Below are 14,724 nucleotides of genomic sequence, written 5' to 3' on the forward strand. Positions count from 1 at the left end.
TGAAGCAAGCCCGGCGGCTCAGGTACCGTCTCCGGACCAAAAGTTACGGAACCACTTCCCCCGTCAAGAGTTACAAGAGCTCAATACGACCGTCTCCTGATACTGCGCCCGTTGCAGATTTTCAACAATTAACGAGTTACCTGGGCAGAACCCCCCTGCTCAATGACCGAATGCAACGGTCACGTTACGAGTAATAACTACTACTAAAAACCGGCCATAATGAAAGGAAGGGGGTCTTAGCGAAATCGTTGTCCAGGGAAATAAGGGGGGGCCTTCTAATGAGCACGTTCATTTCGTCTCCGAGCCCATATTCCGATATCCTCTTGTGCGCACGTCAAAATCATTTCGATAAATTCGATATACAACCGTTCTAGTAGTAATATACATGCCAATTGCTTATTTAGGAATACAGGTAGGTTCAGGTAGTACCATACATCACATCTCATACTCTTTCCCTGTGATATCATATCAAATTCATATCAAGCCTCCCCCCGCGCCCCCTTTTAGCCTTGCCCAGCTTTTGATTTCCAAAATGACCATCAACTCTCTTTCTGTCGTTTTTGTACATTTCCTGCCCCTCTCGTTTACCGCACGGGCTCCTTCAGCTCCTTCTCCGCTGTGACCCTTGACGCCTCGTCTTCAATAGCCGCAACATCAACTTCGTCGTACCCCTCTTCGTATGTGGATGGGTTGTACACCTGGCCCTCTCCTCCACTCAGGTTAATCTCGGGGTCAGACTTGGCAACGTCGACGGCATCCTGCCATGTGTAGAATCGCTCTGTAAGAGCATGTTTGATCGCCCTCATCGTTTTGGTGACCTTGATAGCCCGTCAGTAAAAGAGAACAATAGAAGGAGATTGATATCAAAGCATGCCATCCCGTCAAGAGACGCAATGGAAAGAGAATGGGTATCAAAGCATAATCAGAAATCGAAAACATCACACTTGCAAGGCTTACCTCCTCATTCCGTGAATCAATCTCCCGCTCTCCAAACCCCAGCTTCCCCCTCAACAGCTCCTCCCTCGCCGTAGCAAGCATGTTCCGCTCCTTGCAGCACTTCCACCACAGCGCATGCAGATCCTCCCACGACTTGCGCCGCAGCTCCTCGACCGTCCACGCGCGCCCGTACTCCTCCGTCTCCTTGGGCGTCAGCAGCAGCTTTCCGGGGGCGGGGAAGAACCCCCACAGCCCGTGGCTCTCATCCACCTCGATCTTGGGCTTGAAGTCGACGGGCTTCGGCAGCGGCATGTTGGACATGGACAGCGGCTCGCGGGGGCCCGACCCGTACAGGCTGCTGACGCCTCGTCGCCTGTTGCTGTCCTTTGTCTTGCGCTTGCACTGGGGCGCCGTGGTTGAGAAGTTGGCTGCTGCTCGCATCGTCGTCGTCGCTGGGAATATCGAGGTCTTGTGGAGGGACAGGCCCAGCCGCGATGCGCAGCCTAATGAGGCCCGCAGCGCATTGGGTGCTGCTGCTGTGACGGGCATTGTGACGAAACGTTTCTCTGCAGATTGAGGGCTTTCCAATGCTTCAATCCACCGGCATCAATCCAGTCGCATCCGCTTAGATGGATCTAAGACGAGGCACAAAATTTAGGAAATCGGCAGCCGCAATCTCGCTCGCTGATTGGCCAGCCTTGGTCACCCGTTGCGCCACCGCCTTGTCGTTGGATTTGACTGCTGAGTCAGCATCTGATAACGATAGCACGATAAGGAGCTACCCTATAACATCGCGATGCGACATCAGAGAGTACGATTTCTTTTCTACTACTTGGTAATTTTGATATGTTTAGCTTTGCATTGGATAGAATGGTCGTGAAGGAGCAGTGCTACATGTGAGAGTAAAAAAAATCTCAGTTATGTAGTCGTCCTTACTGCTCAATGAGAGATGCTAATAACTAGTAACAAAGAGCAATATCAGACTCGAGCCATGGCACACCACAATTCCGTCTTTTGCGGCTTTCGATTGAAGACTGGTTTCCTCTTGATACAAAATGCAACATGATACTTTACCGCTATTCAAACCCACCAGTATCTTCATTCTCATATCCTTCCACCTGCCAATTTCCAAACGACCACGTCCAGCCCTCCCACGCACACTCGCCCACTTACATCTTCACATGTCACAACAACAAGTCCACATCTCCCCCCTACTTCCAAATGCAACTCTCACAATTAAAACACGTCTTAAACAGCCACTCCGCCACAAGCCGCTTTCACGAGCAAATCACACCATGCCAGCACTTGCAGCAAACAAACAAACAGATAAATACCACCAACAGGCACTGTCCCCCTCGATATTAAGCCGAGCTTCGTGCATCACGCCCTGCCTTCTTTCTCTCACCACTACCTATACGGCCGCCCGCATGGTCGCCGTAGAGCCACCGCAAGGCCGAAAACATGCATATTAGCGAGTGAGGGGCGTGAGAACATCAAAGACCCGTAGCAGCAGCAGCAGCAGCAGCAGAGTAACCCCCCCGGATCGCGTCAAGTGAGATCCGGAACAAAACATCCATGGTCAAGTCTCAGGCTAATGCACCTTAGATTTGGGTTACTGATGTACTGTAGGTATGTAAACAAACTGGCAAACAAGTCCAAAAAAAAAAAAAAAAATGGCACCACCACTTTCGATAGCTTCTTTCTGAATCCTTCTCAAGTGACCCCTATTCCCCATGCAAGGCGAGAGAAGCAAATGTGAGCTAGAAGAAGCAGACACCAACACGGCACAGCGTCCAGTGCTCGCCACCCTGCATCGCCGGTTCTGCACCAAGGATGACTCCCAAGAAGCAAGCAATACTGCACACTAAAACCGGTTTTCTGTCCCGTACAAATACATGTCAAATCGACAGAAATATATTCTCCGGTCGGCCGCTCCCGTTGCACACGCTAGCAAGGCAAGGAGGTTGATATGTACATGTAGTAAGAGCAGTAGCAGCGGCAATTGTACCTGTACTCGTGTACCTGCACGAACATGTAAGTCTTGCCCTACATATAGTACGCGTCCATCGCGTCCCGGTACCCGAGGTGGCATTCGTCCATGTACGTGATTGGTGGTGATGCGTGCAAGTACATGCAGCAAGCCATTACCCCCTCTCTCGCAAACATTGAACCCAGCCGGATTATGTACATTGCTTGGAGCCCGTCAAATCGGATCCCAGATGCTCACCGAAAGTGCCTGCTTGGTCGAGACTTCTCATCCTCCGCCCTAACTAACATCACAAGCTGCTAAGAATAAACAAGGAAGCACTTTTAAAGCCACAAAGTGCTCTCTGCCCAGCATGCAATGAAACCTTACCCGGGGCAAGGTCGAGGGAACTGTCTCCTCGCAAACAGCCTAAACCAATGATTTCAAGAAATATTGGTTTCACCGACTTGTTTGTCTACACGTAGTATGTCTCAGCTGCGGCTGAACTCCTGGTCCTCGCCTAGCCACCGAAAAGCCCAAGAATGGTCGTACGTTCCCACTTATGGACAAATTTAAAAGTAGGGGAAAGCTGAACGAAGATGGGCAAATGAATAAAGATGTACAATGAAAGCGTGAAAGCACTCAATTGTTAGAGCTCAAGAAGCCCGCATCACTGGATACTGAAAACGTAGATCAAAAGGGCGAGAGAGGAAGCAGGCAACGCACGCCTTGCTGGCTCCTCCCCTGATAACCGGCTCAAGGCTTAGCAGGTCAAAACAATAGGAACTGAACATATAGACCCATGCACTGACACGACGTGAATAGAAACATGGCGCCCCCGAACCACCTTTAGCCACTTGGCCGGCCGGGATCCCGCGCTGCATGGCGTACGACGGCCGCATTCGCCGGGATCCACGTAGCACACTCGGCGCCGTCGAGTGCATCCGACTGGTGCACGTATCCATTCGAGGCGCTTCCCCGTGCTTTGTATGTACAAAGCATGTCGCCCCCGAGCAGAGGAGCTGCAGGGAAGCGCTCAAGAGAAGGCGAATCAAGCGGTAGAGCACCCTGAAAAGGAAGAAGAGGAAACACAAGAAGGAAATGAGAGCAATAGTCGGACAGCCTCTCCCTCAAAGCACCGGAAGCAATTGTCCGTAGCAAACCCCCTTTCCCCTTTATTGCTGCGCCAACACTTGTTGCAACGCGGCTGTTTGCTGTTGCCTCGTCAGGCTTTGTCAATTAGCCAAGAAATGATGAAGAATCAGTCATACTCTTCTGCAGTAGCAGTAAAAGCTATAGCACTTCCCTTGTCCGGTCGATGGAGTAAAGGTAGCAGTACTAGGTACTGGTCTGGGTCATTACCACTAATGATCTTGGTGTGCGTGGACCAAGCAAGGCCCGGCTATCGGGTTTTCAAGTCGCATTTGGGGTATCCGTGTGTCGGGCAGCTTTGCCTCTAGAGACTGACAGCTGGATACGGGAATGCGGAGTAGTTCTGCCTCAAGAAGCAATGTGGACATGCCTATTCCCACAATTACCGACACCTACCCATTTGGTGTTCTCCCCAACCAACTCTGGCACAATACAGGCGTATGGCCAGATGAGACTTCTTTTTTGTTTCCATCTCTTTTCCTCTTTGATCCAAAGGGCCCCGTTCAGCCCTTCATATGGAGTACATGGCGCAATGTCAGCGGACTGGGTCCGCAAGAAGGCGGCTGATACGGATCGCATCTCAAATGCCGGGGGTGGAGTATGCACTCGTATATAATAAAGGCTGCTCGTACGAGTTTTTGAAGCTTGTATGAGCAGCATTCATACCTAGGTATCAATGCAACTGCCTTGGCCGCATTTTGTTGATGTCATCTCAGATAACGCCGCATGTTACCTGTCGAAGCCCAGGGATAATGATAACAAATTGGGCTCGTACAAGTACGCCCAGCAAACAAAGTACGACCAGGGTATCTAATACTACTAGTATATTAGCAGATGTAGTCGTATAATAACGAAATAAACCGACCCAACCTCCCCTCCTTCCATCGTGGCATGGCAGCAGGAGTTGACTCTGCAAAGATGACGTGTCTTACATCATCCTCCTGATAAAACCGAGGGCAACGTGACATGGCACAGGTACTATGTACATACCTCATTGTTCAATGTATAGAGTCTTTGTAGAATCGTAATCAATGGCTCAGTCAAAAGCCCTCTCGCCTTCTCACCCCGTTTTGGGAGCAGCCCTTCATGCATGGTAGGGATTTGCCGCGGTGGGCTGCCTACAGTAGCTCTCCAGCCCAACGCCTGCTGATGGGCAGCGCGGTAGACGAAACTGGATTCAGATGCATGGAATGGCGACGGCTTTCGACTGCTGCATATTATTAGTGGTGCGCGTAGCCTGAATACAGCTGTTCCGCACTAGGTAGCACTACCTTCTTTCTTTCTTGCTTGCATGTGGCTGCCGCCCAGCACGCACAAGCTCCGCTTTTTCAGATTTGAAAATCAAGTCAACAGAAACAAACCGCAAAGAAGAATGTATGCTAATAATAGCACTGGCTTCTCATGTAGCAGGTGGCGTAAGGGGGAAAGAAGCAGACTTGGCGTTGACGTTTTGAATCTACCATTCGAATCCATACTGCTATACCCATCGTCGTCTGCTCATTCGGACAACAACGGCCTCTATCCTTGCTGGCGACGTTGACGTGTCTCGGCAATGTACTGTCCATGCATCGGTACCTAGCGTGCTGGTCGAGAGAGTCCCATCACGCCGCAGCTGCCGCTCCACGCCTGGTATCTGATCCAGCGTGGGGGTCTCTTCATCTGAGACCACTCGGTGGTACCAGAACGTTTCCTGCAAACCCGACTGGCCAGTAGAGGTGTTGAGAGGGGGTCGGAGAGCTTGCCCCCCTTTTCCCCTTCGTACTTTGCGCGTATGGAGAACCTGGTACGAATGGTATGAGTACTGTACAGCAGAGCTTGGGCTTTGGGTAGGTACTTGGGTACCTATAAAGCGGTCCGATGCTTTTCGATAATGAGAGGCAACCCCTGTCGCTGCTGGTAGGGGTGGTTGGGTTGTCCGAAATGCCCAGCCATCCCAGCCATTCAACTCCATCCAAGAACAGCAACATACCTAATACGAGCACAAGCCCTGCCCTCTTCTTGGTGCCTGATTTGCATTTGCTAGACCAACATCGGTGTCGAGGGCTCGACGTATGTCCATAGGTACTCATGCCGCATATACATTGATAGAATCGGCGCCCATTCTCTGAGCCGGAACAAGTCGCTTTTGTGGCCCCACAAGATGAGCTGTATACTGCAGCTGGGCATACTTGTACATTCTGTACAAGAGGTACCTACTGTAATGGTACTCGGGTGAGATGACACGAGCCGGAGCTGCTAGATGCCATCTCCTAGGCAGCAGTATTCTTTTTTTTTTTTCATGCTCTCGTGACAATACATCGCATGGCAGTACTGATAACTACTCGTAGCGGTACGTCCTGTATATTCCCCTTTTCGCCGGCGCTAGCTTGTCAATCGTTGGACAAAGCGCTTCTCACCCGTACTGTACCAGACCTGGGCTTTTCATCTCTCCTCCAGGATTCGCTGCGAGTTATGTAATCTGAATGGATGGCCTGGCAATAGCCTGATCTCAAGAGGCGAGCGCACGTCGGCTCCATTCGGTAAACTTGCGAGAAAGTCCTCGGTTCCACTCGGCGCTTGTGCTAGCAAACGAAAGCATGGGTGCCGGAGCTAGATGGACAAGGACCCTAGAACGAACACTGGAGAGTGCTGAATCGGAGTTTAGGCCCGTCGGCAAAATGGGACTCGACAGGGAATCAATGCTCGTGGTGTCCTCCGTACTCGTACGAGAGAGAGAGAGGGCACAAGGAAAACGCAGTTGTATCGTGTACATGTTCCCTGCAATCTGATGCGTGGCTATTGAGTAGCATGCAAGTTGATATCCCAGCAGCCACACCATTACGTTTTCTTGTGGTAATATGTGCGAAACACAACGCAGCACATCATAAACACCTCCCACTGTTACTGCTTTTCGACGCTGGGGAGTACTGTAACAATTCCATCATCAGGTGATATGTCTGATTTTTGAACAGCATGTTGGCCTCTTTCCTTGTCAAACGCACCGGCCTGTCTGACACAATCGCGGCAGTGACAATCTTTAGCTGAATGTAATGTTTTGTTATTCTCATTCCATACGAGTGTGCGGGCGCGAAGACGTCGGCCTTGGTTAGCTGCTTTTTCTGCCTTTTGGTTGCTCTGGCCTGTGGTCAGCATCATCAAAAAAGGTCATTTTTGGCATGACAATGAGCGCGCTTGGCTATTTGGTTGGCCCTTGTTGTAGCTGCACCACCATGGCTTGACACCACATAGCCTTTTTCCCGCTTAGCACCGCAAATCGAACGAAATGGCTGCATGGCGGAATTCTCCTCAGCGGCCACTCCCACGTGGAAAGTCTCCAAATACCTAGTATAGCCCGTCAAGGTGTCCACAGCCCAGACCTACGTGTGCTTCGCGCTTCAGGCCTCTTTTTCTTAGCCTGCCCAAGGCCAATCAATCTACTGCCTACTAGGTCCCCTAGTAGCAGTATCATAGCGCAAGAGTCTCGTCGTCGTTAGCTTCAACCAACAACTAGCTTATTGTCACCGCTCTTCGTTGCACCCCCAGCCGCTGGCGGGATTTGACCTCCTCGGGGAATGTAGGAAGTTGAATCCAGAGAAGCCATGCTCTCGTCACAATGTCTGAGCTCGTACAGTAATACACTTGTACATCTGGTCCGGAGCACACTTCGCATTAGGATGAGCCAAGCAACAAAAGCTGGCGCTAACATGGCCAGTATCCCTGCAATTTCGGGGTTATATGGCGGGCCTGGACGTTGAGAGTGACGTCGAAGCGACTGAGATGGCCTCCTGCACGCCAAAAACTGCGAGGGTCGAATGGTAATGGCTGGTTTGGGGTTAGCCCCAGCCTGGGCTCCGTCGCAGCCGGCGAGAAATTGGGGCGTATCTTGATGAGCGGGAAAGAAGTTCGGCAACAATGGAGACACCCTTCACGACCAGGCCAGGGTCTCAGGTAGACAGTACTTGTATAAGCGACCAAGTCCGTCGCCAACCCAACTGCATATTGCGGCGACGGTGTACTGTAGTTGCGCAATCACAAATGCCTGTTGTAGTGCCATGGCCGAGCGGCGGGAAATGAAGCAAGGCAAATGAGATGAGTTTATGATAATCACTCTATTCATCACAGCTGCTTTGCCTCCTTTCGTTGTCGGTACCGGCCCTTGTTATGGCGATACAGCGCCTGGCAGCAAGCCTAGGCTCTGTATAATTCGACGAGGGTTGTGAGTTGGCTGGGCCATCATTGCGGCCAGAGGCTCGCAAATATGAAGCCGATGCGCAATGTCTTGTACATTTCGTTGTGAGGGGCAGGTAAACAATTCTAAACACGTTGATACATGGCCTACTTCGTAATTCCATCCCAAAATAGAAATTTGCTTCCTGGTGTGGTGGCTGTTATACTGCACAGGATGGGGGTCACGACGTTCTCAGTCGCATGAATGCATGAATGCATGAATAGCATCTCGTCCCAGTCTTACTCGTAATATGGAGATCCGTCCTGGCGCATGTCATTGTGCATGAAAAATCGTCAACGGAAAAAAAAGAGAAACGCATGTATGTACGGAGAGATGTCCGCTGTGGTTCTGCTCGGATGCGGGCGTTGGTAGGCTATTAGAGGTCCTGAATCTTGATTCCAACGGATCTGACAACGCAGTGGAAATGGAGCCGATGGAGAAGTTCGGAACGGGCAGCCAACGTGACAACTCTCCACTCGTGCCACCGGTCCCGCTGCATCGCCAGGAACGTCGACCCCAATGCCGAAGTATGCGGACAGAATGGATACCAGACGGCCACCGTGGTCCTCACCAGCGTTACACAAAAGGCTTATTGCATTCGCCCTCGATCGATCGGATCCCAGAAAGTTGGAGTCGACGTTGGCGTACCAGGACATAGACAACATAACATAAGCTGCCCAGCCCCTCCCTCCAACCAAGGACGCACCATGGATTCGCCAACGCTGGCTTCAATGCGTATGTCACTTTATATTCCCGCCAGCCACACAAGAAATGTCAATGGATGTCATTCGGTTTCCCGCTTTGAGCAACTCCGGTTTCAAGAAAAAGAGCAACGGGCAAGGATTTTCAACAGCTGATAATGCGTGAATCGTGATCATGCTTCGGGATCGAACATCCAGCATCTCAAGTATAGGATACACCGTACAAACGGCCTTCCTCATGCCCAAAACTGCGCGCGGGTAATGTGAATCTTCAGCACAAGCAAGCTAAGCGGGTATGTCACCAAACGCCGTCTCCTATGCCGAAGCAGGACTCGTGCAGGGTGTGTGCCGCTTCGTTCCATCCCATTGCATTCCTTACACCCGTTCTATAATGCCCAGGTAGCGCACAACTAGGCCGTCCAGACTTACTCGTATCTGACGACTCGGTGCCTTTCGTTAGGGGCCATTTTGGGACTTGTCTCTGTCTCTGTCTCTGTCGCCGGCGATGGCTTGAATCTGGTCGCCGGCGGGCATGCTGCCTATTTAGGCCATGGCGTAAGAGATATGGCTTTTGCCAGCTCTTCATTTGTCAGCCTAGCCGGGATGCCCTCCATTGTCTGAATTTCAGGCCGCGCTAGTGGTGGGAATTGACTCGTTGCTAGAATAAGATGCGCACAGAGATGAGGCCGATAATCTGCACGTCAGGCGGTGAGGCGCAATGGTGCCGCCGCCGATTGAGCGCTAGTCCTTTCGGGGAAAGCTCGGGAGGGTATTCTTGGATGTGCTTGCTGTCAAGTCGGAATAAAAACAGAAAAAAAAAGAGAAAAAAAGGAAAAAGAAAGAAGAGAGGCAGAGAGGCAGCCGTGACGTAATTATGCGCGACCCCCCAATTAACCGCAAATGTAACGGGGCTTGAGCCACGGAACGCCACAACAATAAGAGTTTTCGACATTTGGATCTAAAATGATTTTTCTTCTCTGGTTGTTCTTAACACGGTTTCAGATCTGGCAAAGAGGCGAGCCAAACTAGCACTGGCCGAACGGAATCCGTGAGTGACCCATAACGCTTGTCAAATCTCTCTCGTCGGTGTGTTGTGCTGTTCTTGTATACTTGTATATACTGTACACCCTAGTCTTGTTAGTGCACAAATATAGGCAGTGTCTTGAAGCAAGTCTGTCCGTTTAGGAACCTGCAACGGAATAAGAGGCGGAAAAGGGAGCCAGAAAACCCCTGTTGCTAGACAGGCATGGGCGTGAGAGAAGAAAAAATTGGGAGTAATGAAAAACTAGACGAATAGTAGGAAAATAAAAAAATGTAAAAAAGAAAAAAAGGGAAAAAGAGTAGATGCTGTCTACCAGGGTTGCCTCCGCGGACAATTCTCGCCAATGTTACGGCTGGTTCTCTCCTGAGCCCCTCGGCCGTTGTCCGACGAAGGCGTTGGTCATATCATATGGTAGGGGAAGCTAGGGGCGCATCGGCCAAGGTCATCTTCTTCATGAGAAATCCGAGACTGTGCGAGGTGCGATACGGTCCGGTCAGCATTCAACAGGCGCCACGGAGATGATTATACCGTTTTTCGAAGCCTTTATATGGTGAGATTGGAGATTCTAGTCAAGAGCCGCAAAAAGCTAAAGCGAGGCGTTGACACCCGGGCCAACGAATCTACACGAATCTGCCTGGGGGCGAGAAACGGGGTCTTCCAAATCTGCGTCCCTCAGCGGGAAGACTCCACTACTCACAGTCTCCAGAGCTTCTGGATTGCACGTCGAAGCTTTTTGGGCTCTCTGCCCGCCGGATCGCTAACCGCTGAAGAGTGGACGCAAGTAATGGAGCGAGCATGGGGCCTGAGGCCATTTGCGAGAGAAGAAAAACAAAAGAGGGTGTGGCCCTGGGTCCACCACCAAGATCTGCTTTGTGGATTCGATGCCAACTGCGAGGCCATGGTTCAGATACTTACTTGGCCAATTGGCCGCTGTCACTTGGCAGGGGGTACTCTGGAGGGCGCCTGCACTTGTCGGCGCGCAGCGGTAATGATTGGTGTATGTTTCACAACCAAGTTGCGTTTCTGCCGCCATGATCGGTCCGTAGCAGGCATCTCGTTTCGTAATCCAACAAGTGCTGAGATGGGAAAACCACACAGTACGTGGCGGAAGAAGCAAGAGATGACGTGATCTCCAACGAATGAAGCCTGATGCAATATTTGGGATGAAGCGAGCATTTCGGCTGGTGGGGGGTAGCTGTTGATCCTTTTCTTGCGACACTACCGGAATAGCACCTAGTACCAGTACTTGATCCTCGCACGAGCGGAATTTTTTCCCTAATTAGTAACTTCGTGCAGAACTCAGAACTCCCTTTTCAATGCTCCGAGGTACTGTAGCTTGATATCCCAGCAGTATCTCATATATCGGACCGGAATCAAAACTACAGGCGCACTAGGTACTGCTAGTACTACGATTACTAGTCCTCTTGTTAGCATGCTCCTGCTTGACTCGTGCGCAGAGCTCATACTACATACCTAGTACCGGCTATACGGTGCTGGACGTTGTGCTCCGCGCTGCATACTCCGTACGGTAGGCCTATATTGTAGTCAAAGATTATGCCAGCAGAACGATAGGGATAGGCTCAAGAAAAGAGAGACAGAAAGAAAGAAAGACAGAACTGCCTTTTTTTGGAGCCAAGATTGCGCTAGTAGGGTACTGTAGAGCATTGCAGCTGATCTCTCTTTGTCGGAATCCCTTTGTGGTGAAGCGTATATCAGCGACTTGGCCGTTTCCTTGTGCGTGTTGCCGGACGTCCACCAATCAAACCCATGATTTGCATCTCATGTCGGGAAAATAGCACTCTTCCCTTGATCCAGACAGGCATTTTTGGCAGTCATGTGATGTAGAAGAGGCTGATACTTCGTGCCACATTAGCGGTGATACCCTGCGCAGCTGTATTTCGACAACCCGCGTGATGCAGAATCCGAGCGCTGTTTCAAAGTGGCATTGGGCATTGCTTTGATGTCCACGCAAAGCAGTTGCTTATATCCCAGGATGGAGTACGGATGGGTACTACTACAAACAAAGTAATGGTATGGCTAGCACTTGCAGCTTTGAATGGCCGCTCACATGCACCACGCTACCAGGCCACTAGGAGCAGTAGCATAGTAGGATTGCATTGACAGTAGGCATGTAGGGTCTGCTGTGCCATGCCATGCACGGCTAAGGCAGTCAATTCTGATTAGCACGCCGTGAAGGATGTGTAGCTGCAGCATCGAGGCCAAAGTAGGTTGAGCAGAGCTGGCGCTTGGGTTGTATCGTAATCCGGTCGGATTAGCAGACGAGACAAAGCGACGAAAGCAAGGGAAGAGAAACAGGCTAGTGTTGTGGCTAAGCCATCCTATGCTTGCATGTCACCGTACGAGCCCTGATCCCTTACTGGGTGGCAGACTCTCGTACGAGGAAACAGGTGCTGGTGGTGGCAGGCAGCCGGGGGGATGAAGAAGCGTCCTGGGCTGCTGAAAAACAGATTGATAATACAAGAGCAAGCGCCGAGGAGGCTGGATACGGCACATAGCGACGTCGGCGATTTCGATTGACCGCCGGGCCGCTGTCTATGAGGTAATTAGGAAACAGAATGTGCTGCCGTGACTGAAGGCGAAACGAGAAAGATGCAGCAGCGTACGGAAGAAGGGCTCAAACGAGGTTGCAGCAATGAACTTTTTGCGTCCCTCGGGGTTGAAAAGGATGCAGCCAGCAGGCCGTCTCTGCTATTGCCACGGAGGGAGGTAGACTCCCAAACGAGCATTCATTCATTGTAAGTCGAGGCATATCGCCGATGCCACTACCACGTACGGGGAGTGTGTGTGCGTTGCTATGAGATGGTAGGTAATAGTGATGGTGATGGTGATGATGATGACGATGCTGCTGCCGCTGCTGATGCCCAGGTGCCTACCTATACAGTAGCTACTCGTTACCTAGGTAGGCAATCGTAGTAGGCAAGTAACAATAGCTGCACAGCGGTTTGGGCTTGTTTCGGTCTCTCGCTCTCTTTGGGTTCCCATGCGGGCCGTGGCTTGAGAGCGAAGCATCCAGCCAGTACTGTACAGTACATTGTCGTGGCATCCCAATACCCGGATGTGGCATGTAGTACAAAGTCAGATAGACGGGATAAACGAGCACGTCAGGCGCCGCACACGGTAGCATTGGGATGCCACTTGGCAGAGCCCTCACAGCACAGCAGCTAGGAGCGATAGCGCCGACTCGTGCAAGTAGGGAGCAGGCTAGGGAGAGATATCAGAGACAAGGGGATATTACCAGCGCAATCCGCGTCTATTTCTCTCAGACAGACAACTCACGCCAATGACAATGGCCAGGGCCAGAAATGATCGCTTCTCGCTGAGACGAGTCGTGTCGTGAAAGACACCCCCCCCGAACATCGGCACCGTCTGCCGCCAAACTCCATTGACGACCAGAGATCCTTGTCGCTACGCAAAAGAGCAAAAAAGTGCCGCCCCCTGGTCGCGGCGCCGGGATCATTTGAACCCTGAGCAGCGTTTTGGAACTGTCTTTCGTCAATTTGCCATCAGCGCAGAGCGCCGAGACAGGGCGGCTGGGCATTCGCTCGCGACGAGCAGCATCGCATCACGCCAAAGTGACAATTGTGACAATTGCGCCGTGTGTTGGACGGGCAAATGAGCACTGGCGCTCGCCCTGCTTTCCAGTTGGCGCGAGTTGATAAACTTTGCTGGCGCTATGTGGTAGCAGGTCGGCCGAGGTGTCAATAACAAAAAGATGAATGCCCAAGGCATCGATGCTGCAGCGAGTACATCGCAGGTACCGCCTACCGCCTGCGACAGCCGCTGGATGCGGCAGGTGTGCGGCAAGTACCAGGCCTGGCCGCTGCTTAATTGATCATCCGGTGGCGGTAGGTCGCCGGACTAATCAAGAAACGAGAGGAAGGGAAAGGAAAGGTGCGTGCGAGCGACTAGCCCCGAGCGCAAAGGCCGCTGTAGCCCCGACGGGAGTTGTGCGTACATCGTACAGTAGAGAAGCTCGGGATGGGCGACGGCGAAGGCCAGCTGCTATTCTATTTTGATTATCATGTCATGTACTCCGTACGAGTACGCGGCATTGTGGCTGCTGGGATGCGCCGTGGTGTGCGTTGTGGCAAGTGATGCGCAAATGCAGAGGCTGCAGCAGCACCGTAAAAAGCAAATTCTTCCTAGCGGGAAACTTTATACGACCCAGTGCTCAACCGGCGCTTTGGCTGCGACGACGTTTTGTTGCTGCAAGCAGGCATATAGCAATAGCTGCTGTAAGCATGATGCTGATACCAACTACTGCATGGTGCTGCTACAAGTAGCATTACAAGCTGCTACCCCATGATAATGCAAGGTTGTAGCAGATATACAGCCGTAGAAGCCTCTGCTTTATTTTCGAAATAATCCTTTTTGGCTCTTCTTCAATTCAGCATTTGGCCGACGCGTCAAGCTCAAAGTACCAGATACCGCCAAGCCTTGGTACTGTATGGCCGACTAGCGCCTTTATCCCTTCTCCCCTGCCCGTCTTTTCTCCGGCACTCTAGTCTATTTTTTTTTTTTTTTTGACGTGACGAACTCCAGCCTACAAGTACTCTTTCCTTTGAGACCTGGGCTTTTCCCAACTCTTCTTCTTCCTCTTCTTCTGCCAGCTGTCTTCTTTACTCCTTGATTCCTCTCAATCTTGCTAGGGCTCATCATCTGGCCGTCTTCTTGTCTTCGTCGCCCTTTGATCCCGTCT

At 51.4% G+C, this 14,724-nt stretch overlaps 2 protein-coding genes across 2 annotated transcripts; one reads left to right on the forward strand and one right to left on the reverse strand.

Annotated features, from left to right (window-relative positions):
* Positions 1 to 584: 584 nt before the first annotated feature.
* TrAtP1_001748 (mitochondrial 54S ribosomal protein uL29m) lies at positions 585 to 1,485 on the reverse strand (the record flags this gene model as incomplete). Its single annotated transcript, XM_014085845.2, has 2 exons — positions 585 to 818; positions 958 to 1,485. The coding sequence occupies 2 exons, from the start codon at positions 1,483 to 1,485 to the stop codon at positions 585 to 587; spliced, it is 762 nt and encodes a 253-aa protein (XP_013941320.2).
* Positions 1,486 to 3,891: 2,406 nt separating this feature from the next.
* Positions 3,892 to 4,362, forward strand: TrAtP1_001749 (uncharacterized protein; the record flags this gene model as incomplete). Its single annotated transcript, XM_066111136.1, has 1 exon — positions 3,892 to 4,362. One exon carries the CDS (start codon positions 3,892 to 3,894, stop codon positions 4,360 to 4,362), a length of 471 nt encoding a protein of 156 aa, XP_065967209.1.
* Between the last annotated feature and the right edge of the window lie 10,362 nt (positions 4,363 to 14,724).

This window comes from Trichoderma atroviride, chromosome 1 (genome assembly GCF_020647795.1).
Source record: "Trichoderma atroviride chromosome 1, complete sequence".
Taxonomy (NCBI): domain Eukaryota; kingdom Fungi; phylum Ascomycota; class Sordariomycetes; order Hypocreales; family Hypocreaceae; genus Trichoderma; species Trichoderma atroviride.